The 24,332-nt window shown below is 33.1% G+C and overlaps 2 protein-coding genes across 2 annotated transcripts; both read left to right on the top strand.

The window, feature by feature from the left end:
- The first annotated feature begins 1,383 nt into the window (after positions 1 to 1,383).
- On the top strand, positions 1,384 to 2,589 carry LOC142643915 ((R)-mandelonitrile lyase-like). The gene is made up of 3 exons (XM_075818628.1): positions 1,384 to 1,495; positions 2,053 to 2,364; positions 2,546 to 2,589. Exons 1-3 carry the CDS (start codon positions 1,384 to 1,386, stop codon positions 2,587 to 2,589), a joined length of 468 nt encoding a protein of 155 aa, XP_075674743.1.
- A 12,915-nt stretch (positions 2,590 to 15,504) lies between these two features.
- LOC142642106 (lupeol synthase-like) lies at positions 15,505 to 24,042 on the top strand. The gene is made up of 19 exons (XM_075816458.1): positions 15,505 to 15,584; positions 16,088 to 16,309; positions 18,414 to 18,599; positions 19,001 to 19,090; positions 19,625 to 19,822; positions 20,025 to 20,109; positions 20,237 to 20,403; positions 20,554 to 20,742; positions 20,847 to 20,960; positions 21,113 to 21,232; positions 21,308 to 21,430; positions 21,530 to 21,628; positions 21,801 to 21,857; positions 22,009 to 22,055; positions 22,139 to 22,282; positions 22,501 to 22,678; positions 22,792 to 22,872; positions 23,327 to 23,410; positions 23,555 to 24,042. Exons 2-19 carry the CDS (start codon positions 16,115 to 16,117, stop codon positions 23,663 to 23,665), a joined length of 2,268 nt encoding a protein of 755 aa, XP_075672573.1. The 5' UTR covers positions 15,505 to 15,584; positions 16,088 to 16,114; the 3' UTR covers positions 23,666 to 24,042.
- The last annotated feature ends 290 nt before the right edge of the window (positions 24,043 to 24,332 follow it).

The following is a 24,332-nucleotide window of genomic DNA, read 5'->3' as shown; positions in this document are numbered from 1 at the left end:
TATGTTTTTGAGTGTGTTGAAAAATTCAAAAACTCATAAAAATTGAAAAATCTTCAAAAAAATTGATCGCTTGTGTTGTGTATATCACATGTGAGTTTGGCCTAGTACTTTCGTACTAATGGCGTAGTGCATTTACGAGCTTAGCTTGTTTTGTATGCACATCTATCTTTGTGAGACAAATCTTGAAATCTATGTGTGATTGCAGTAAATCGATCTTCAAGCTTGTCGTGAATGATTAGTCAATTGTCTTGTTGGTCTTGATACATGCATAGACTTGTGCCTTTATCTTTTCCAACGTTTTTATTTTTTTTTCTTAAAGAGCTCATCAAATGTCAAATCTCGAAAAGAGATATTGAGCTGCAAAAGCCGTCGCACATACTAGTAATTGACTAGGAAAAAGGGAAAGCGACTTGTTGGCAATTTTCTAAACTTGATCACATATTGAGTATTCAGAAGTCTCCTTTAGACAAAACTGGTCTAAGTTTTGTAGAAAACATCTCTTTGTCTAAAACTCATTCCACAGACTTTGTTCCTTTTTCTGAGCCTCTTGTAAATGAGATTGTCAAACTTGTAGAAGTTACACCTCCTAGGAAGATTAGGGTTGATCTTAAAGAGTCTAAGCCTAAGACTCCTAACCCTCCTAAGGATAAGTTGCATGATAGACCAAACTGGGTTTGTCATTTTTGTGGAAAGTTTAGACACATTCATCCAAACTATTTCAAGTTGCTAAGCATGAAAATAAGCCAAAAGTATCTATGCCTCAAGCACAAGATCCTATGGTACTTATTGTTGAGTTGGTAAAGGCTTTGAACCTTTATTCTAATCCTGGAGTTGCTCATCATTCTAACCAGAAATTAACTCCAATGCTAGAGTTGTATCTAAGAGGTTTTGGATGCAAAATGCTCAATCTAATTGAGTCTTTTTGACATGGTCCATGTGCTTCGTCTCTCTTTTCTTTGTGACCATTCATCTTTTGTTGTTTTGGTTTCTTTTATTTTTTAGGATTTGCATTGCATAACATTCATACATTTCATGTTAGATTGTTTTTTTTTTTTTAACATAAAAAAAATTGGGAAAAGGAAGGAAAAATGTATTTTGCATTATTTTTTTTGGACTTGAGATCAAGGCTGGCCATAATTACACTAAACCCACTTGTGGTTTGGCTCGAAACCACTTTGCCTACCCATGGTTTAAAAAGTGTCACTTTACCCACTTGAGGTATGTTCCGTTTGTTTTCCGTACCACCTCTGTTAAAATTAGGGGTAAATAGGTATTTTTGCTCAAATTTTATGTCTCTCCTCCTAAAACAAAAAATAGCACAAAAATGCAAGAGAAACAAGATCAAAAGGGAGGGTTTTGAGGTAAAAAAAAAATTGCACAACAATGGCGAGACCCATTTGCTTTTGGCTACAGTACTTTGTGTTCTTGATGTTCATAGGCCCAACCGTTTCTTATGCTTTGCCACAGCCACCACGACCACCACAGTCTCACCAAGGTGAAACCTTTTTTCTTTCCATCTTTTACTTTCTCTTTCTCAGCAATTACTTAGAAGTTTTAGGAATGAAAAGAGAAGATATGCAATTGAAAATGCTAAAAACGCCTGCTTTTTCTCAAAAACCAAACAATGGCTATGCCTTTTTGTGCTCTATTATGCTAGAATTGACACAACTATTTGGCTTTATTGAAGTTAAAACAAAAGAACCATGATGGGATTGTCATATATTATTCTTTTTTATGTTTCTCAAACCCCAATCTTTCAAAAAGCCTATTTCTTTTCTTCGTATGTTCAATCCGTTTGGTTGTTGAGAAAGTGCAAGAAAAGAGTAGAAATTGCAATTCTATAGTTAATTGAGTGTAAATATCACTATTTGGCAAAATCATTCAGGATTTTCTTTTGTTATGCTTTAGGTTTATTAAGAAGAACAGATTCTCTAAAACCCATTTCTTTAATTTCTTGATCCATTCTTTGAGTTTGGTTGATGAGAAAGTTCAAGAAAAGGGAAGGAATTGATATCTAATAACATCTACAAAAATTGTGCCTAACACTGGAAGCTGACACATATGACGCCCAACCCTTCACATCAGAAGATGGCATTCAAAATGCCCATGGACGGGTTCTTGGTGGCAGCAATGCAGTAAATGCTGGGTTTTATAGCCGAGTTGATGATGATTTTTATAAGAAAATAGGAGTGAATTGGGATCTTAGGGTTGTGAACCAATCCTATGAGTGGGTTGAAAGGGCTATTGTGTTTAGACCAGAGCTCAAGAATTGGCAATCAGTAGTTCGAGATGGGTTATTGGAAGCTGGTGTTGATCCTTATATTGGGTTTAGTTTGGATAACTCGGTGGGATCCAAGATTGGAGGTTCTACTTTTGATAGTACAGGGAAGAGATACAGTGCTGCTGATCAGGAATTTTTTTTTTATACCTTAAAACCCTCCCTTTTGATCTTGTTTCTCTTGCATTTTTATGCTATTTTTTTGTTTTGGGAGGAGAGAGACATAAAATTTGAGCAAAAATACCTATTTACCCCTAATTTTAACAGAGGTGGGTTACGGAAAACAAACAGAACATACCTCAGATGGGTAAAGTGACTTTTTAAACCACGGGTAGGTAAAGTGATTTCGGGCCAAACCACATGTGGATTTAGTGTAATTACTCCTTTATTTGTCTTCTATATAAGACTACCAGTCATACATGAAGAGTAAACTCTATGCCGAATATGATACATAAAGCAACATTGAACATTTTACATTCCTATATATAAAAAAAGAACCTTTTACATAACAGAATTAATTATTATCTAGAATTAATAATATAAGGGGGCTTGAAGAGAACTTGAGTGTTACATATAGATAGTATTTGCTACTCACAATTTGGTTAACAAAAACATGTATAACAAGTTAAAGTAAATATCAAAAGTAAGCTTTTATGTAAGTTGTTTTCAGTTAAATCAAAAGATTAAAAATTAACAGATAAAAGCTAATTCATAATTTTTGTGAGTTTTTAACCTTTTTCCCCTAATTTGTGTGGATCCAAAATGTTTAGTTACTTGCTTTTTAAAGCCAACTTTTGCTATTTTCAAACCTAATTTAATTCAAGCTTTAGAATATAAATCACCTAACGAATACAAGAACTAGCTAATTTTTACACATTTTCGACAAATAAGCCAACCCAATAAAAGATGGAAGTTATAGGTCCAAAGTCCAAACACCAAAACCAGAAGATAATGTCTATTTGCCTAACTAACAACTATAGACCAAACGTTGCACAACCATCAATTAATAGATACAAGTTTTGAATACCAAACCAAAGGACAATACAAACTGGTTGGACCACTACTATGGTTCAAGTATCTGGACCATGTTAAATTATTAAAGACATTGAACATCAACTGATTCGGACCTATAATACAGAAAATACAGCTTACTTAGTGTCAATGATTTTGTCACATATGTTAGATTATCATTTAAAACCTACCAATAACACCTTACTTTTGCCACAAATGCATTTAACTTGAACATCCACTCAGTAATTAATTTTTATATTTAATTCAGGCCTTATATTCATTCCATGGCTAGGCATCTGTAAACAACTTCAAGGGAAAAGGTGCCCTAAGTCATTCATCTTTACAAGATACACAATATTAAAAAAATCAAATATTAGGGAACCTCACAATCACAATCACACAGTGGTCCTCTTGGTTGTGAATGAACTTACACTACAGAAAATGCGGCTATAGTTGATCTATAAACGTGTTTCTAAGAAACGCAGCTATAAACTTAATTTATAGCTGTGTTTTTCAAAAACACGGCTATAGCTATCCTATAGCTGGGTTTTTAAAATGTGGCTATATGTTAATTCTATAGCCGCGTTCAAAAAGCGCAGCTATAGGTCCAACCGAATAATTTTTTTTTTTAAAGGGGGACCTATAGCTGCGTTTTTTAAAAACACAGCTATAGCCAATCTATAGCCGCGTTTTAAATAGGGGTGTCAATTGGGGTTAGCGTGTCGAGTTCGTGTCGTGTCGAGATAGGGGTATTAGACTAAATGACTCAACTCTAACCCGACCCATTTAACATTTGTGTCATAATCCTTCAACCCTAACCCGACTTGTTAATAAAGTGGGTTGATTTAACCCGACCTGTTAATAAGTTGGGTTGATCTAACCCAACCCAACCCATTTGACACGCTTAATAAACGAGTCATGTTGGGTTGACACGAATGTTACACAACCCATTTCAACCTGCATAACATTAAATATAACATTTATATAGAAATATTTTTTTTTACATCCCAAAAGTAGTGCATACATTTCAAGACTTCAACCCACATTTAAAATAATATAGTTTAACAAAAATAGAACATTCATCTAGAAATAAATTCTTTACACTCCATTAAAAGTGCATAAACTTTAGAGAAAGAGAAAGAAAATAATAACCGATTTGAGAGTTGACACTTTGAGTTTAAGAATTGGACGTGAGAAGAGTAGTACAGCTGAAAAAAAAGAAGAAGAAGATATTTATAAGAAGGTTTAGAGATTTATGGTTGTAGGGTTTAGAGACCTAGGACTTGTAAAGTTTCAATTTCCAATTACATCCCTTGTAAAATTTTGTAATTACTCACTTTTTTTTTTTAATTTGAAATATATGTTGGATATAAAAGGTACTTGACAAATCTAAAATAAAATGAAGATTTTTTGTTATACGAGTTAAACGGATTATGTTAAGTGGGTCATTTTGTGTTGATACAAATAAATTGGCGTGTCAAATGTGTGTATTGTGGGTAACACGGGTTGACCTGCTTATGACATGTTTCTTATCATGTCACTTTCGGGTCTATCTGTTTATGACCCAAACTTATTAAGGCCCAACCTTAACCCGAAAACACTTGTGTTGGGCTTGTGTCGTGTTCGCGGGTTGGGTCGAACTTTGATACCCCTAGTTTTAAAACGCAGCTATAGATGACCAAATTTTTTTTTTCTTTTCTTTTCTTGTACTTTCCCACCTACTTCCCCACTTTCCCACCTACCCCCACCTCATCTTTTCTTTCGTTTCTTTTCTCTTTTTTTTTTTTTCCTTCCTTCTTCACTCACTCTAGCACAACTCTTTAGGTTCTTCTTCTTTGTTACTTTTTTTTTTCTTTTCTTTTTCCTTTTTCTTTCTTCCTTCTTCACTCCAACGTAACTCTTTTTTTTTTTTTTTTGCTCCTTTCTTCTGCGAGTCACGCCAGTTCTTTTTTTTTTTTCTTCCTTATTCACTCCAACACAACTCTTTTTTTTTTTTTCCCTTTATTTCTTTGCAGCTACTTCTTCTTCTTTCTTTCTTTTTTTCTTCATCTCAAGCACACTGATTTGTCTATAGATCTAGTTTTTTTTTTTTTTTTTTTAATGTTTAGTTACTAAGAAAATGGAGGAAATGCTAAAAATTTTGAATGAAGTGGATATTTTAGCAATATTTGTGTCTATGTCTTGATTTGGATTTGTGCTTGAATTTGTGCTATTGTGTTGCTGATATTGTGCTTATGTTTAAATGGGTTTGTGTTCTTGAGCTTGTTCTTTTGTGTTTCTGAGCTTGTGCTTTTGTGTTGAATCAATTTAGTGTTAGATTTGGGTTGGTTTTGTTGAATGAGAGGAGATTCATGGGTTTGTGTTCTTATATTTTGGAACACATTGTGTTTGTATTGTCAGTATGTTGTATTTGATTTTGAATATTTTGCGTGTGTTTGTTTTGTGAGTATGTTGTGTTTGATTTTGAATTTTTTGGGTTTGTGTTTGGTATTGAATTTTTTGGATGTGTTTGTATTGTGAGTATGTTGTGTTTGATTTTGAATTTTTTGGATTTGTGTTTAATTTCGAATTTTTTTGGTTTGAATTTTGAATTTTTTGGGGGAAAAAAAACCCAGGTTTTTTAAAAAAAAAAAAAATCTGTAGTTGCATTTCAAAAATGCAGCTGTAAGAGGCTTTAGCCGCGTTTTTAAAAAAGCAGCCAAAACTATACCTATAGCCGCATTTTAAATGCAGGCCAAAGCGGTTCTATAGCCGTGTCTTTTACAAAACGCAGCTATAGGTCTTAGCTTATAAAGGGGTGAAAAATGCAACTATAGGAGGACCTCTAGCCGCGTTATAGAAACACAGCTATAGACCCCCGCAGGGGGCTATTGTCGCAGGATAGGCCGCTTTTGGAAACGCGACTATAGTGTATAGCTGCGTTTTTAAGGTCTATAACTGCATTTTCCAAACGTGGCTATAGCTCTCGTTTTTTGTAGTGTTACCAGACAGATTTAAGATAAGTTCTTTGGTGTATGTTCTTTTGTAGATGATATAGTTCTGGACTTCTAGTAAATAAAACTGGACATGAAGTTAACTCCAAGTTTAAAAACTAGAGGGATACTTTGAAATCTAGAGGCTTAAGGGTAAGTAATTCTAAAATAAAGTACGTCATGTAACTTTATTAAAAGAAGAAATAAAGATTATAAAGTAGTGAGATTTGATGGTTAAAAGAGATTGGAGAGTTAGTGATTTTCATATTTTGGATCAATAATTTTGAGTGTTAAGAGAAAAAAAAAATTGTGAATTACTGAATAAGAGTAAGGTAGATGAAGCAAACAAGTGTATTAGAAGTATTGTGTGATTGTAGAATATCTATTAAGTTCAAGAATTTTTTTTTATTTATAAAATTGTTATAAGATTAGCTCTGCTATATTGTATTAAAAATTGGGGTTATTTAAGATATAGAATGTTCATGAAATAAGTGCAACTAAAATGAGAATGTTAAATGGGTAAGTCAAGCAATGTAAGAGTGACTCGTATTGAGGAAGAGATAAGGGAAAGTCATTTGATATAATTTGGTCATGTATAAAAAAGAGTAATTGATACACATGCACATAAGAGTACTTTAATTCAAGTAAATGAAATGAAAAGAGACAGAGAAAGCCTTAAAATGTTAGACTAGTATGAGTAGTAAAAAAAGACAATACATTAAGTAAGGACATACTAACGGGTATTATTTTAGATATAATAAAATGCAAAAAAAAAATACATGTGATCAATTTTAATTAATTAATTTGTTGAAAATTTATTGTTGAGCCAAAGGTTTTGGTACTCCCTTGCACAAAACACCCCATAAATTGTTGTTTTTTCCTTATAATTAATAAGGGAATTATTCAATATAAGGGTATATAAACGTAATTTTAATAAAAATTGAAATGATATGGTTAGCTGTTCCCCAATGTATATCAATCAATTGTGGATTAGACTATATGGTTAGAATGGGATAACTTTTGGATTACAAATTAATCATGATGTTTTGCAGTATGCAAATCCAACAGCTAGGATAAGAGTTTAAGCTACAACAAACAAAGACAGGTCGTTCCTGAGAGGGCCACGTATCGAAGTGTTGAAATAAAGGACCAACTCTCTTAATTCTAAAACGAACAATGAAGAGACACTTAGCCAATAAATTCAACCACAATGATAAAATCGTTTTCAATACCACATTACGCTAAAATGATATCTATAAAATTTTCAAAAAATCAAACACTAAACAATGACACATCCACAAACAAAATCCAGGTACATAATTTAGAGAAACAAAACTACTAATGATAGTATTAGTAGATGAACAAACATGTGAGAAGTTCATTTGCACATATAATATCTCTTGAGATATGGAAAAAAAAAATTATAACTTAAAGAAATCAAATCCTTACTTCAATCTAACTCAATTGAACAGTACGTAGTAACCATCATCAGAAAGCAAGTAAAAAATTTGAATCTATTGCCAAAAGTAAATAATAACGAAAATGTAGGTAACTAGGTATAGAGAATTACAAAATGAATGATGATTAGATGATGCCCTATCATGAACAGATTGCAAATGAAGGGTCAAAATCCTTGACAGATCAATAATAATTGTGATCCCGATCAAGCGGAAGACTTGTGGAATTGACTTAGAGAGCTAATTTTCTTAATCAAGGGTTAAGCAAGCTCCACACCCTTATGCAAATTTTCAGAAATGTTGACTTGGACTTCCCCATCAAGCACCTACCTTATAAATACACTGTTATCTCTGATTGACTTTAGGGCAAGATAATGTGATTAGGTTAGTAAAAAATGATGTATAACATTAAAAAAATAACAACATATAACTCTTTTTATTAGACATTCCATGATCTGGTAGCAATGAAGAGTTCAAAAGGTTTTATTTATTTTTTTATTTTTAAGCCACACCACCGACCATGTAAGGTGAGTTAGTGTGGAACCATCCAATCCAATTAAAGTAAATAGGTTTCTAGGGAAAAAAAAATTTTAGGTAATTATTATCATTATGAGAAAAAAAAATTAAAGAAACTAGGTTGACCATTCTAGGTTCTACATGTTATTATTCCTTTGTATTGGGGTAAGTAAGACTTTGTGGGAATTAAAATCCTCAAAAAAAAAATTTGGTAACTTAGTGGTGGATTTCTAAAATTTTCAACAATAATTGATAATTAATGAATGGTTGACATTCTATCATATCATCAGCATTTTAATTAAAAAAGAGAAATATTTTAAAATCAGAATCATATTCATTGAAGTAGAAATGGTTAAGATTTAAAAAAAGTCAAGCTAAAGTTATCCTAAATTTCTAGTGAGTCCCTAACTAACTCCCCCATGTATATCAATCAATTGTGGATTAGACTATATGGTTAGAATGGGATAACTTTTGGATTACAAATTAATCATGATGTTTTGTGGTATGCAAATCCAACAGCTAGGATAAGAGTCTAAGCTACAACAAACAAAGACAGGTCGTTCTTGAGAGGGCCACGTATCAAAGTGTTGAAATAGAGGACCAACTCCATTAATTCTAAAATGAACAATGAAGAGACAATTAGCCAATAAATTCAACCACAATGATAAAATCATTTTCAATACCACATTACGCTAAAATGATATCTATAAAATTTTTTCAAAAAATCAAACACTAAATAATGACACATCCGCAAACAAAATCCAGGTACATAATTTTGAGAAAAAAAAAACTACTAATGCTAGTATTAGTAGATGAACGAACGTGTGAGAAGTTCATTTGCACATATAATATCTCTCGAGATATGGAAAAAAAAATTACAACTTAAAGAAATCAAATCCTTACTTCAATCTAACTCAATTGAATAGTACGTAGTAACCATCATCAGAAAGCAAGTAAAAAATTTGAATCTATTGCCAAAAGTAAATAATAACGAAAATGTAGGTAACTAGGTGTAGAGAATTACAAAATGAATGATGATCAAATGATGCCCTATCATGAACAAATTGCAAATGAAGGGTCAAAATCCTTGACAGATCAATAATAATTGTGATCTCAATCGAGCGGAAGACTTGTGGAATTGACTTAGAGAGCTAATTTTCTTAATCAAGGGTTAAGCAAGCTCCACACCCTTATGCAGATTTTCAGTAATGTTGACTTGGACTTCCCCATCAAGCACCTACCTTATAAATACACTGTTATCTCTGATTGACTTTAGGGCAAGATAATGTGATTAGATTAGGTTAATCATGATGTTTTGCAGTATGCAAATCCAACAACTAGGATAAGAGTTTAGGCTACAACAAACAAAGACAGGTCGTTCTTCAAAGGGCCACGTATCAAAGTGTTGAAATAGAGGACCAACTCTCTTAATTCTAAAATGAACAATGAAGAGACACTTAGCCGATAAATTCAACCACAATGATAAAATCATTTTCAATACCACATTACGCTAAAATAATATCTATAAAAAAATTTCAAAAAATCAAACACTAAATAGTGACACATCCACAAACAAAATCCAGGTACATAATTTAGAAAAAAAAAACTACTAATGATAGTATTAGTAGATGATCGAACGTGTGAGAAGTTCATTTGCACGTATAATATCTCTCGAGGTATGGAAAAAAAAAATTATAGCTTAAAGAAATCAAATCCTTACTTCAATCTGACTCAATTGAACAGTCCGTAGTAACCATCATCAAAATGCAAGTAAAAAATTTGAATCTGTATGGTAATTTTTTCTTCAATAATGTAGTGTTATTCAATTGTAGTACGTAGTAACCATCATCGTAAAGAAAGTAACAAATTTGAAGCAATATAGTAAATGAAAGTAGTGAGATTTAAGACTTTTCAATGAAATGTACTATAGCTTTCAATCGCTTTCTCTAATTTTTGAACAAACAAAACAAAATTTTTACGATAACTTGGAAAAAGGCTTAAATTTTTCTATAGTTGATTTGATTGTATATTGGAGTTGGACAACTCACACTGCGTCAAACTAAGGCCAAAATATGTAAATTTACAAATCCCAAAAGCCCACCTTCTCACGAAATCAAACCCAAATCTCCAATCCGCGACCAACAATGTGTCCGGTGAGACCTTCTTAACCACATGAGTATTGAAAACATATCTAAACTTAAGCACTTCTGATCCATATGACATTCTATTGAGTATCACTTTGTCTTCTATTTAGATACGCATTTTTAGAAACATGAATAAATGCACCAGCACCATATAACAATACTTTTAATTGCTAACCCAGCACTATATATTTCAAAAACAATTGTAACATCTCTAGAAGGCCATGGAGATGCATACAGTTGTTAGAGTCAATCCACAGAAACTTGACTTCACAGCATTCAGAAAAAGTTGGTAAATCATTTACAGACCACCTTGCAATTGGACATAAAAACTCTAGCAGATTGAAAAGCACACACATTTCAATCTTAGTTATTTTCTATGAAATTTATGGCAATAAACAACCACTACAAGCCCCAACAACTTAAATCAAATCAAACCCATATTACTACAGCTTCAACCAAATTCACTCTAATCTCAGAATTCTATTCCTTTGTTTTTTGAATCAATAATCTCAGAAATCTTAAACTTCTAAGGGGAAAAAAATCCACGTATCCAATGATTCAATATTAATTATTTTTTTTAACAAACACTAGAAAGTATTAAATAATACCCATAAAAAATTAAAAGAAAAGAACAACTAAACAAGCATAGATTCATAAAATTATGGAAGTGAAATGAAAGTTCCAATCAACAATCACTATGAACCAACAAAGTTTCAGACTTTGAAATGACCCCTAAAAAAACAAAAAACAAAACTTTAAGTTATTTTCTTGAGGTTTCTTGGGAACCAAACAAGCAGAGGAGAAAGAGAGAGAGAGAGAGAGTACCTCCGCCATGAGTGGTCCGATCAAAGGAGAGCAATTCTCACAGAAAAGGACGAGAGGAAAAAAGTTCAGATTCCACAACTGTATTCACACTCTCCCAAAATTCAAACAACTTCAATACAAGAAAATGAAAAGAGCCAAAAACAGCAAAATCAATGATCTGAAACCGTTTGGTTACTGAGAAAACAAATTGCAAGAAAATTAAACAAAACACAACTACATCATTATTTAGACGCTTCGATTTGATCTCATTCCAAACGCTTAGTTTTCTCAGAAACCAAACAATTACGAAAATGAAAAAACTGGTTCGGAATTTCGAAACTGTTGAACAATTAACCCTAGAAAGTGAGAAATTCAGCAACAAGAAAAATGCGCTCTCATTGATCAAATCGTGTGCCGCTACGAACAAAGCGTTAAACAGTGATAGAAGAGAATAGAGCCACCGTTCGATCGAGAACGCGAAGCACAGCACCAAGTGAAGAAGAAGGAGAAGAAGAAGAAGAAGAAGATAAATAAATATAAATGAAATAGGAATAAATTTTGAAAATAGAAATAAAAATCAGAAAATTTATTTACAAACACAAACCCTAACTCAGAAAATTTAAGGCTAAGCTCAAAAATCTTATACCTTCACCGGTGGATCTGGGGGAAAGGGACGTTGGGATTGGAGGGCAGAGTGTTCTTGGCGTTGAAGAAGAGAAAGCCTGTGAGAAATGAAAAACAGGAGAAATTTAGCAACTAATCAGCAAAAACTAGGTTTAAATTTATCTATGGGGAGTGAGAGTGACATATTTGCGATGTGCGATGGGTGAGGGCTTGAGATCGGAGAGATGGAGGGTGACGGTTGAGACAGGGCTTGAGATAAAGATGGAGGCTGATGTACGATGGGAGAGGCTAGGTTTATTTTTTTATTTTTTTTTATTTAGATATTTGGGAGAGGGTAGGGTTGAAAATGTTTTTTAGTATAATATTTATACAAAGCCTAAAGCTGTGTTTTTAACCTGTGGCTATAGACAAAATCTGAAGCCACATTTAATAAATGTGGCCACTTCCTAAACTTAAGCCGCGCTTTATACACGTGGCTACAGACTAAATTTAAAGTTGCATATATAAAACGCGGCTTTAGGCAAGCTAGAGCCACATTTTTTAAACGCGGCCATAGTTAAGATTAAAAACAAAAGAAAAAAGAAAAAAGAAATACAAAGGTCCTATAGCTGCATATTTTAAACGCGGCAATAGTTCCACCCCCAAAAATGTGGCTATAGCTCAAGAAAACGCGACTTTAGACGCATTCTATGGCCGCATGTTTAAAACATGACTTTTGTTGTTTTCTTTAAGCCGCGTTTTTTAAAAACGGGGCTTTAGCTCGTCTGTAGCCGCATTTTTGCAAATGTGGCTTAAAAATACACGGCCTAATTAATTACACATTCGTCACTTGTCCTACGCGGTCATACCTCATACATGCATGATCATCGTATGTGGTTAGTTATCAAGACCACATTTATCATACACCAACGATCATTATACAATAAAATGTTCAATTGTATATACTTGGTTATGATAACCTACTTTCCTACCTTACAACTTTGACTTTGAAAAATTAAAAACTCTACAAATAGTATTTGTTTGGACACTTTAATGGTTGGACAAAGTTTTTCTTGAAATTTGTTTGGAGAGAAACCCTTCAAAATCTTCCTATATCATTTTATTGAATGTGAATTTTCAGAAATCCACCATTAGATTGTATTACTTTTTGCTATATCCTTCATCGTTGCAAATTTTTAAGAAGATCAAACATTGATACCTATGTAATCTATCATCTGTTTAAATTTCAAGTTTTCGCACTCTTAAATTATGCTTAAAAAATACGTGTATTAATAACTTATCTAAATGAATACTAGGGTATTACACCCGTTACAATTATGTTCTCCCCATACACAAACACTTTTTACCATATTAACTTTTTAACTTTTTCTCACTTCTTTTATTTAATGGTTGAGATTGGAATTTGCTTTTTTTAACACTCAATCTCAATCGTTGATAGTTATTGCATTAGATGCTGTTAGGACATATGTGGTTCACTTGTTAAGAACATATGTCGTTCTTTTATGTAATTGGCTAATCCTTTGACAAAATGCACTTTGCTTGTATTTCAGTAGATCTAGGATGTTTTTAATACTTTAAGAAACAAGTGTTAAATCCATGCAAGTCTGTCCAAGAAACAAGTTGAAGAAGTGTCTGTCAATAAAGCTCGACAGTTAGCATCTATCGAGCTTAAGAAGCTATTCCAGCCCCGAGGCTCGACAACTGCTTGACAACATCTCGACACCTCTAGCTGTCGAGGTTTAAGAAAAACAGAATTTCAGATCTGTTTTGATTCCAATCCATGGATATGTCTTTGGGCCTTATTTTCTCATAACCTTAGACATATAAAAGGATTATTTTAAGGGTCGTCAAAGAAGACACAAGTTGCACAAGCATTGAGCAAAGTCTGTTCTAGTAATTTGTGACCGAAGACAAAGTTTGTCTTAGTTCATCTCTTTGTGAAGAAGCTGCTGTGTTTGTGCACTGTAGAGTTTTGTAACCAAGCATCTTCTTGTTCTTCATTGTGAGGATGAACTGAAAAACTTTGCAGCCAACATCTTTCTCAAGTTGGGGATTGAAGTCGCGTATTAGGATCCGCACAATTGGTTAGTCACGTACTAGGAGCCGTACATTGAAAATGAGAGATTATTACTATAAAACAAGTCCAATTGGGTATTGGGGTAAGGGTTCAACTGTAGGTTGGTAGAAGATACTGAGATTCCTTTACTTGTAACCGTTTGTTTTGATAATAGTGGATTCTCGAGAGTGGTGACCTTAAAATCATCTGGTGGGGTTTTGCCTCGGTGGTTTTTCTCATTCATAAACAAAGAAATTATGAATTCCATATAGAGAATATGTGTCCATTCATTACTACATATGATTTCTCAACGTACTGAGATTTTGATCATTAATATAAATCTTACTTCGGATACATCAAGAATACAACATTTTATATTCAAGTTCACAATTCCCTCAAGTTTGAGAATTTATGTTTTTAGTTGACAGTTATTAATAGAATAATTAGTCTCATGGCGGTTTGGTCAATATGTCTTGTATACTTAAGATACTTTAACATATCAACTAGAAGTCTCCACTTCCATGATCAAGACAAACCATTTTAATGACATACCTTAGTATTCAGGGGCGAAGCCAGGAAGTTTTGTTTGGGGGGGCCAAGTTACGGCATTAATATATTTATCAAGACAACCCCTACATACATACATATATATACACACAATTTTATATTATATATACACACACATATATATACACACTTTTTTATTTGATAAGTTATATATATACACACACCTAAAAAAAAAAAAAAAGCTTAGTAGTTTCAATCAAAATTATGTTTGATTGCGATCTTTCATAAAATAAAATTCATTTTTTCCATTTTCATAGTGGTTTGTTTAGAAAATTCATTTCAAATACAAATTTTCAAATTTTATACTAACATATTGAACTAATAAAATTTTAAAAAATATGAATGATCCAAAATCTTTTAATTGCTCTAACTTATTTTGTGGCAACTAAAGACACATAGTGACAAGATTGTTTTAATGAGTCAATGATTTGTTAATTGCCACATAACGGCTAAAAAAGATAGATTTAAATATATTTGATGCCAAACTTTATCAAATATTTAATAGATATAAGACTACATTTTACAATAAAAAATAGAATTGCGAAAAATAAAGTTACATCTTTATAACTATTAGAACGATTATTTTTTTTAAGAGCATTATTGGACTAATTCAAATATTTTGGGGGAGGGGCAACTCTTATTTTTATAGACTAAATTTTGAAAACATTGAAATAATTATATATATTTTAAAAATTTTCAAAATTTGGGGGGGGGGGGGGGCATGGTCCCCCCACCCTTCAACACAGCTTTGCCCCTGATAGTATTTACACCTGAAATGCCCATTTTCATCATCGACTGTGAACTGAGGTTTTAAGTTTACAAATAACTTGTGATTTATATTTTTTGTGACTAAATCATATATAATGTATCTTTAGAACTATATGATAATATCCAAATATTTACGTTGTCATTATTTTAAATAATAAAATAATTTTTATTATTTTAATACATGATGCTGTACATAATGTCAAACACAAAATGATACAATAGTTTTCCGAGAACTAATCCTAACACTTCTCTCTCCTAATTCTCTCCTACTTAAAGGGTCAAGACCTCACAATTACACTGCACCCCAAGAAAATTGTTCTCTGAGTGTGCCAGCCTCTTGGTATCTCACTAAGGAACAAACACAAATTTTTCTGTTCCTCTTTAAAGGTATCACTCAAATATTCCTCCTCTTTTCTTAATTTCTCACTTTCCAATCCCCAATATTCTCAAGAAAATGATCTTGATCTCTTTCTATGTAGACTAGTATAGATGTGTATGTTACAAAACATATCCCTGGGTCTCTATGAGAGAAACTATTTTGGCTCCGAAGCATGTTATATTAACGTTGTCCCAACTCCATCATAAAAAATAAAATAAAAAGAAAGTTGTCCTACGACCTAACCCCGTTTTTATACATTTTTCTTTGCAATATAGTTTTAATTTTTCGAGAATTTATATCAGGTTTTGTTCTTAGATACGATATAATTTGCACATATATGTTTACTAAGAAATATGTTGTGGTTGGCTATGATTTATATTATACGAAGTTTCATACCAGCTATGACTCTCTCTCTCTCTCTCTCTCTCTCTGTGTGTGTGTACATAGTTGGGTTTGTTTCATTCAAATATTATTAGGCTAATGATCATATTTACTTGTCTCATGACTGTAGGACTTGTATTCGTTACGTATTTAGAGAATGTGGAAACTGAAGATAGCCGAAGGAGGGCCAGATTTGGTGAGTCTAAACAATTTCATTGGGCGGCAACACTGGGAATTCGACCCCGATGCCGGTACTCCAGAAGAGCGTGCTGAAGTTGAAAGAATGCGTGAGGAGTTTAAGAAAAACCGGTTTCATAAGAAACAAAGTGCTGATCTTTTGATGAGGATGCAGGTAACTATATATGCGTGTGTGTCTTTTCTCTCGTATATTTTCTGAGAGTATCATGTTGAACATTTCATCATGTTCATTAGTCTACAAGCATCATAAACTACTCAACCAGCCATGTAGAGTAGACCGCAGGCTTTTGATCCTTTCAATGAATCTGTCCCTTGTTTTCTTATCCAACGTAAGAATATTATTGACGTGCTTTTTGACTCGTTTAAGTTTGGTGCACGGGGATACACGCAACATGAGTAAGACAAATCTCTCGTTTGGCTTCATAAATTAACGAGTGTGTTTGTGCACTAGTTGAATATATTTTAAAAAGGTATCATCCGTGTTAAGAAATAATAAAAACTAATAAACAAATATTTTTTAAACTAAAAATAGCTCAACTCTTTATGAAAAGCTAATTGTTTGTGATAAAAAATTTAATATTAGTAAGTGTATAAAGATACCATTAACAAGATCTCCCTTAGTTTTTTTAAAGGATATCTTAGAGTATTTACTTAAGATCTTTCCATATATAAATCACATGCGCAGTACCATATTTGTTGGTAAGTAATATATGCACAAGACTAAGAAATCAAAATATATGTTTTTTTTTTTTTTTTTTTTATCACTGCTCGTTCTTGGTGTGGTGATCATTCTACAAGTATAAATGCTTGTAGGTTGTAGGGGGTAAGGGTCGGAGTTCAAGTCTCCAGGAGGGAGTTTCACACACATATAGAAATTCTATTTTATATAAAAAAATGTTTTTTTTTTAAGAATTCAAAATCTAAAATATATTGGGTTGCTTGTTTCATGGAAAGCATAGGCAATATGTAATAGTTATTATTATTATTATTTTATATGTCTATTATCCTGATGATATCTTACCTTCACATCTCTAACTTTTTCATCTATTAATTTGATGTGTGCAGCGCACGACTAGTACTTTAGGTCCTCTTATATAGGGTTGTGTTTATTTCACATCACTTATTGCACGTACACATATATCTCTATACTAAGATCATAATTTCAAAAAATTTGAATTGAAATCGTGAGTCACGATTGCAATGCAAAAACTTTATGCATGTATATTTGTGTGCAATAAGCAGTGTATACTAGTATATACCCTTTTAAGGTCTTTATAACCTAGAGATGCAAGTAGTAAACTTTTCGATACGTAAAGCTTGTGATCGAATTTGTTGTTTCATATTTTAATTTGCATGGGTCCTCAACATAAAGGTATCTTTTTATTCAACATATTTTTACACCTTTTAGACGGCGTAGAAGTTAAAATGTCAATTAAAGTTTGCTATGTTTAAATGTCAGCTTAAAGGACATTTTGGGCTGCAAGATGTCTCTGTCGTTAGCAGACATTTCTGTCTTTGCTATCTGGAGTTTACATTTTATAACCAACAAAACCTAGTATCGCAAATAAATGCATCACTTATTTCACAATTGTCTATATGACCAATTGTGAGTAATAGAGAAAAAGTGGTGGTTTCGTATAAAAGTGACAAACAACTAATTATAGTTTGTTAAATAAGATAGTTTTGGTAAAGTTATGATTTTTTATTTGGTAGTAGAATTAATCATTTTGTAATCATAGAACTTCTATGTTTCTTTCTTTTTATTTTTTATAATGAAGCATACAACTTCTATAATACGGTAGCACTCAGTGAGAAGTAGTTCAACCAAATTTGCCAAATTTCTAGGATCGCTCAGACTAATTTTTGCTTAAAACAAGCAGCAACAACATCAAAAATATTATATATATATATATATATATATATATTTCAGTATATTTTTTTCCTTGAAATTTGCAGTATATTTGATTTTTGGTCCTTCAAATTTAAAAAGTTCAGATTGGATCCATAATTTTTTCTTAGAAGTCAACAATTCCATCCTTCTATGTATGGGTCATCTGTTTTAAATTATTAGAGATATAATGGTTCATGAGGCTTAAATATATTGTAGGCCTATGTACTTTAATATGTTTTCCCGATACATAATAAAATTTTGTAATTTAGTGCTTTGTGTTTGACTCTTATAAATTCTACATGTGAGTCATTGTCTCATTTTTTTCAGTTGGACTTATCTCTAACTCTTTGATATTGCAAACTCACAGCTTCGAAATGAGAACCCATGTGGGCCTATTCCACCACCAGTCCAAGTGAAAGAAACAGAGGTTATAACAGCGGAAGCAGTGATAACTACTCTGAACAGAGCACTGAGCTTTTTTTCATCCATTCAAGCCCATGATGGCCACTGGCCTGCTGAATCTGCTGGCCCTTTGTTTTTCCTTCAACCCATGGTATCTATTTTCACACCGTTTGTTTCTAAAAAACTCTCTCTCTCTCTCTCTCTCTCTCTCTCTCTCTCTCTCTCTCTACCTTTGCTTAAGAAAATAAAAATGTTGTCAAAATTGTAACACTTCTTGAATATGTTCATTCCATAAGGCCAATCAGATTGGTACAATTTCTAGAATTATTAAAAAAACAAAAAAGGCCCATCAGATTGGTGCAATTTCTTGCATATACTTTTAGATTTTTGGAATTCAAGCTCTTAACCGCACAACCAAACGTGACTCTCTGTGTGTGTGTGTGTATATATATATATGTAGTATTTATGACTTGCTATATGGGGATGGCTGAAAAATTTAACCCTGTGACTTGTTTGTTACATTTAACATAACTTCAAATTATTGCCATGCAGGTAATGGCCTTGTACATCACGGGAGGTCTCAATGCTATGCTTTCACCAGCACACCAGAAGGAAATAATTCGATACTTGTATAATCACCAGGTAATATTTTGTTGTAATTGAAAAATATTTTTTTTAATTAAATGGGGGATAAAAATGTGATTTCCCTACTATTAATAAGGGTATATATATAAAATAGTTGTCTTCCAACGTATTACATGAAAATCATGAAACATATATAAAATCATATAATTCATTAAGTTATTTAAACAAGTCATATTTTTATTAGCTAAAAAAAATAGATAATTTGACATCACATAATTACTGGAAAGAATTCTTTAGAAATGAGGCAGGATAAAAATACACCTAAAGTTTGGACATCCTGTCACCAAAAAAGCCCCCCCCCCCCACAACCAAAAAAAAAAAGAAGACACTAAAAATATACACCAAATGTCTTTTGAGTTCCACCTAGTGAATTGGGGGATTTTTCTCCAATATGATTTGGAAGAAAATTCTGTCCATTTTCTTTATAAACTCATCACACAGTGTTAGCATATATTCAACAAGACAACAAGCCTAAGAAATTGAAAATTTTGCCTAATTTAAACTATATAAGTTCGTTTGTTTGTTGGACAGAATGAAGACGGAGGTTGGGGCTTCCATATTGAAGGTCACAGTACAATGTTTGGCACAGCTTTGAGCTACATTGCCTTAAGGCTACTTGGAGAGGGACCTGAAGATGGTGAAGACATGGCTATGGCTAGAGGACGGAAATGGATCCTTGACCATGGTAGTTTAGTAGCAATTCCATCGTGGGGAAAGTTTTGGGTCACGGTATAACCAATTGAACCTGTTAGCCAATTTTGCTTTGATTAATGTTACACTACTTAATAATTTTTTATTCAATTAATATATTTAAAATTTCACTATTTGATTATATGTTCTTTATATTCTTAATATGTATTGTCAAATTTTGTGTCAACCAGTTGTCATTTATTTCTGTAAGTAAACTTGAAATGCCTCATCTTTTGTATAGGTACTAGGAGTATATGAGTGGTCAGGCTGCAATCCACTGCCCCCGGAATTCTGGATTCTTCCTAATTTCTTCCCTATGCATCCAGGTTTTTGTAACTCACGTCTTTTTCTTGAAAGAACACTTTTTAAGTTGCATATCACTCAAAAAATTTATGTACCAGTTAGCATGGCGCATGTATCTAATCATCACGACCTTCATTATTTGAAATACAGGCAAAATGTTATGCTACTGTCGCTTGGTTTACATGCCAATGTCTTATTTATATGGGAAGAGATTTGTCGGTCCAATCACCAGCTTGATTCAATCAATAAGACAAGAGTTATACAATGAACCTTACCATCAAATTAACTGGAACAAAGCTAGGAGTACAATTGCTAAGGTTATTTGAAGCCTTTTTGCATTTCTTTTCCATGTTAGAAATATCAATATCATCAATTCAAAAAAAAGAAATATCAATATCATATCCTGCTTATTGGCAATTTTCACAAAGTTGATGCCTACTTAAAACTTACACAATTTGCTAATTTAGGAGGATCTCTACTATCCGCATCCCTTCGTGCAAGATATGCTATGGGATTTTCTTCACCATGTAGCCGAGCCTATCCTAACACGTTGGCCCTTTTCAATGTTGAGAGAGAAGGCAATAAAAGCTGCAATTGGTCATGTACGTTATGAGGATGAGAACACCAGATACCTTTGCATTGGAAGCGTAGAAAAGGTCAATACTTGTGTTGCAGTTCAATTCGAATGAAAGAAATATAAAATCAAAGTATTTGGTGTGCCATCATTGAATTAAATTTGTCAAGGTTACTCGTATTACAGCTTTTATGTTTGCTTGCCCGTTGGGTTGAAGATCCAAATTCAGAGGCATACAAGCTTCATCTAGCCAGACTTCCAGACAACTATTGGGTTGCTGAAGATGGCTTAAAAGTTCAGGTAATATGACCATTCCCTTGCGTCTTCCGGTTACTTGACTTTTCTAGAAAAAGCAAAATAGCATAATTAGCAGATCCATAAGCCTGAGTATGTTAATGCAATCACATATACTTAAAAGCATTTACTTATGATGCTTGATTTATGTGATGTAGAGTTTTGGCAGTCAGATGTGGGATGCAGGTTTTGCGATTCAAGCAATTCTCTCTTGTAATCTAAATGAAGAGTATGGGTCAACACTCAGGAAATCACATGAGTTTGTCAAGGCTTCACAGGTCAGAATATATATCAAATACTGCTTACGTGATTATATGAAAGATAATGCTTAACTTAATCATGTTATTTTCTAGGTCCGGGAAAACCCTTCTGGTGACTTCAAAGCTATGTACCGACACATTAGCAAAGGAGCATGGACTTTTTCAATGCGGGACCATGGTTGGCAAGTCTCTGACTGCACAGCAGAAGGGCTAAAGGTAATGCCAACTCTAATACATTTATGATTTATACTAACATTCTCATGGTTCATTTCAAAGGAAAAATTTTGAATTTTGGTAAAACCTTCTATTTTTCAGGTTGCACTTTTGTTCTCACAAATGCCTCAAGACCTTGTTGGCGAAAAAATGGAGACAGATAGGTTCTATGATGCTGTGAATGTCATTCTTTCTCTACAAGTAAGAATTCAACCTTGCAGATTCTTTTTTTTTTTTTTTGGGGACAAATTTACATTTAAGTACAAGTTGTGTGTGAGTTATATTAATTTACTTCACTTATTTAACTTTATTAGGTTAAATGATTCTGAAATGCATCATTTTAATAATTGACTTTCTTTTAATACCAATACAGAGTAGCAATGGTGGTTTCCCAGCATGGGAGCCTCAAAGAGCTTACCGTTGGTTGGAGGTAACTTCTCCAATAAACCTACTAGTTTCTTTCTAACTTGTTTCAATATCTCCACTTTTCCTTGTAAGATAAGTTTGTACATGTTTATGGCAAAAAACCATTGTTTTAGACTCACCACTCGTGACCATATTTTTGTATCTTATTTTTGCAGAAATTCAACCCCACAGAGTTCTTTGAAGATACTCTTATTGAGAGAGAGTAAGCTATCTTCCAGCACAAGAATAGTTGTCATGGTATTGGTCATGTTATCTTCCTAACATTAAAATTGAACCACTTTATAGGTACGTAGATTGTACTTCATCAGCGGTTCAAGGCTTGGCACTCTTTAGGAAATTCTATCCCAAGCACCGTAGAACAGAGATAGACAGTAGCATTTCCAATGCAATTCAATACATTGAAGACGTACAAGAACCTGATGGATCATGGTAGTATGTTTTTTTTGCACACGCTTATATTCTCGATTCACACCATGTAGTACTGCTCTATAGCTGCACAGTTTTCTTTTGACATTTAGACAGAAAATAAAAGTAGCCATCTATGATAATATCAGTCAGAGACTGCACCAAATTTTTTTTTTTTTTTTTTTTGCTTGATGCTAAAAGGAGAAACCATCAATACTTACACAAGATTAATACTTATGTAGGTATGGTCATTGGGGGATTTGCTACACCTATGGTACATGGTTTGCTGTAGGAGCATTGGCAGCTTGTGGAAGAAACTATAGAAATTGTCCTGCATTGCGCAAAACTTGTGAATTTCTGCTATCAAAGCAGCTACCTAATGGTGGATGGGGAGAGAGTTACCTATCAAGCCAAAACAAGGTATTGAAATTTGTTTCGATTTAAATTTGTACTTCTTTGTGCAACAGGTGTGGACAGATATAGAAGGGAGTAAATAGAAATAGAGAACTCAAATAAGTTTCCTTGTGCAACAGGTGTGGACAAATATAGAAGGCAACCGTGCAAATTTGGTCCAAACCGCATGGGCGCTGTTATCGCTTATTGATGCTGGGCAGGTTGGTACATCACTTTCTCCTAAACTATTTAATAAGTTGTACATTAACATGACTAATTTAGGTTTCAGCAATAGTTAAGAGTTGGCAATTAGTTGGGGAGGTGTCATGAAAATGAGTAATCCAAGATATCAAACAGCAATCTACAACTGGTCATGATATCAATCACATCTGCAGTTATGACCCAAAAGTATTAGTCAGGTTACTATGGGGGTTCCTCGTAATCACTTATATAGCTCAGTTCAGCCTAATAAACAAACACTTATCAAATCCAATTCACGTAATCTAGGATATCATACATATGAAATCAAAAATTAAGATCTAAACAAATAAATTTATGAAACTTTAAACTTAAGTATTAGATGATAGCAAAATTTAGATGGTGAGCTTTTAGTGATTGCTTTGGAAGTGCAGATGGATCCCATAAACTGATTCTAAACTTTTTTTATAAATTTAGGCCGAGATAGATCCAACACCAATTCATCGTGGAGTCAGAGTGCTGATCAATGCACAAATGGAAGATGGTGACTTCCCTCAACAGGTAATTCCTGTTTATTCAAAATCCAAGGCACATAGATAAGTGTTTGTCTTAGTTGTGTTGTTCTTTCGATTCTTTTGTCAAAATTACTTCTACATACCAAGATATTTTTTGAAGCATAGTATAACCAATTGTTATTGGCAACAGGAAATCACTGGAGTATTTATGAGGAACTGCACACTAAACTACTCTTCATATAGAAACATTTTCCCCATATGGGCTCTTGGAGAATATCGGAGGCAAGTTCTATTTGCATAAAACCTGAATGTGTAAACAAAGGATTGCATATTGAAGTGCACCACCAATCTCCAATATATATACAACTTCCACATAAGCAATGTAAAATACAACTTCCACATATACAACTTCCAATATAGATAACTATATACTACTTGAAAGATGTAAAATATATCATAATGTAGTTTTTTGTGAGACAAATGGTTTGTCCCTCTACTAAAAAGAAATGTCCATTTGGTTTGTGTAAGGATCTCCTTCATTAATTTTCTGCAACTTAATCATGTAAAGTAATATTTGTGGACTTACCCAAAAGGAAATGTAATATTTGTGAATTCTATATGTGCAAGTGCAACATATTATGTTGAATTACAGTGTGTATACTTTCGTAAGAAATGAATAAAAAAATATATATGGTTATAGGTTTTTCAACTCTCTCTCTCTCTCTCTCTCTCTCTCTCTCTCTCTCTCTCTCTCTCTCTCTCTCTCTCTCTCTCTCTCTCTCTCTCTCTCTCTCTCTCTCTCTCAACATACTATGTTGAATTGCAAATATTTGTTTGTGGACGTTTAGTGAAATTTTCTCAATTTCATAAGAATTCAAGTTTTAAATATCTTTCAGTCCTTTGGAATAAGATTTGTTTGCCAGTGGTGGTAGGTGGGGGTTTGAAAGATTAGGTTGTTTAACAAAGCC

The sequence above is a fragment of the Castanea sativa genome, chromosome 7 (genome assembly GCF_040712315.1).
Source record: "Castanea sativa cultivar Marrone di Chiusa Pesio chromosome 7, ASM4071231v1".
Lineage (NCBI taxonomy): Eukaryota > Viridiplantae > Streptophyta > Magnoliopsida > Fagales > Fagaceae > Castanea > Castanea sativa.
Note: the sequence above shows the minus strand (reverse complement) of the source record. Positions and strands in the feature narration are given on the sequence as shown.

What these genes read in the sequence shown, in the direction of transcription:
- LOC142642106 (XM_075816458.1), top strand. Translation starts at nt 16,115, where the DNA reads ATGTGGAAACTGAAGATAGCCGAAGGAGGGCCAGATTTGGTGAGTCTA. An exon ending in ATCTTTTGATGAGGATGCAG is followed by an intron (nt 16,310 to 18,413) that starts GTAACTATATAT and finishes GCAAACTCACAG; the next exon opens with CTTCGAAATGAGAACCCATG. An exon ending in GATACTCTTATTGAGAGAGA is followed by an intron (nt 22,056 to 22,138) that starts GTAAGCTATCTT and finishes ACCACTTTATAG; the next exon opens with GTACGTAGATTGTACTTCAT.
- LOC142643915 (XM_075818628.1), top strand. Translation starts at nt 1,384, where the DNA reads ATGGCGAGACCCATTTGCTTTTGGCTACAGTACTTTGTGTTCTTGATG. An exon ending in ACCACCACAGTCTCACCAAG is followed by an intron (nt 1,496 to 2,052) that starts GTGAAACCTTTT and finishes TAACACTGGAAG; the next exon opens with CTGACACATATGACGCCCAA. An exon ending in GGTGGGATCCAAGATTGGAG is followed by an intron (nt 2,365 to 2,545) that starts GTTCTACTTTTG and finishes TAATTTTAACAG; the next exon opens with AGGTGGGTTACGGAAAACAA.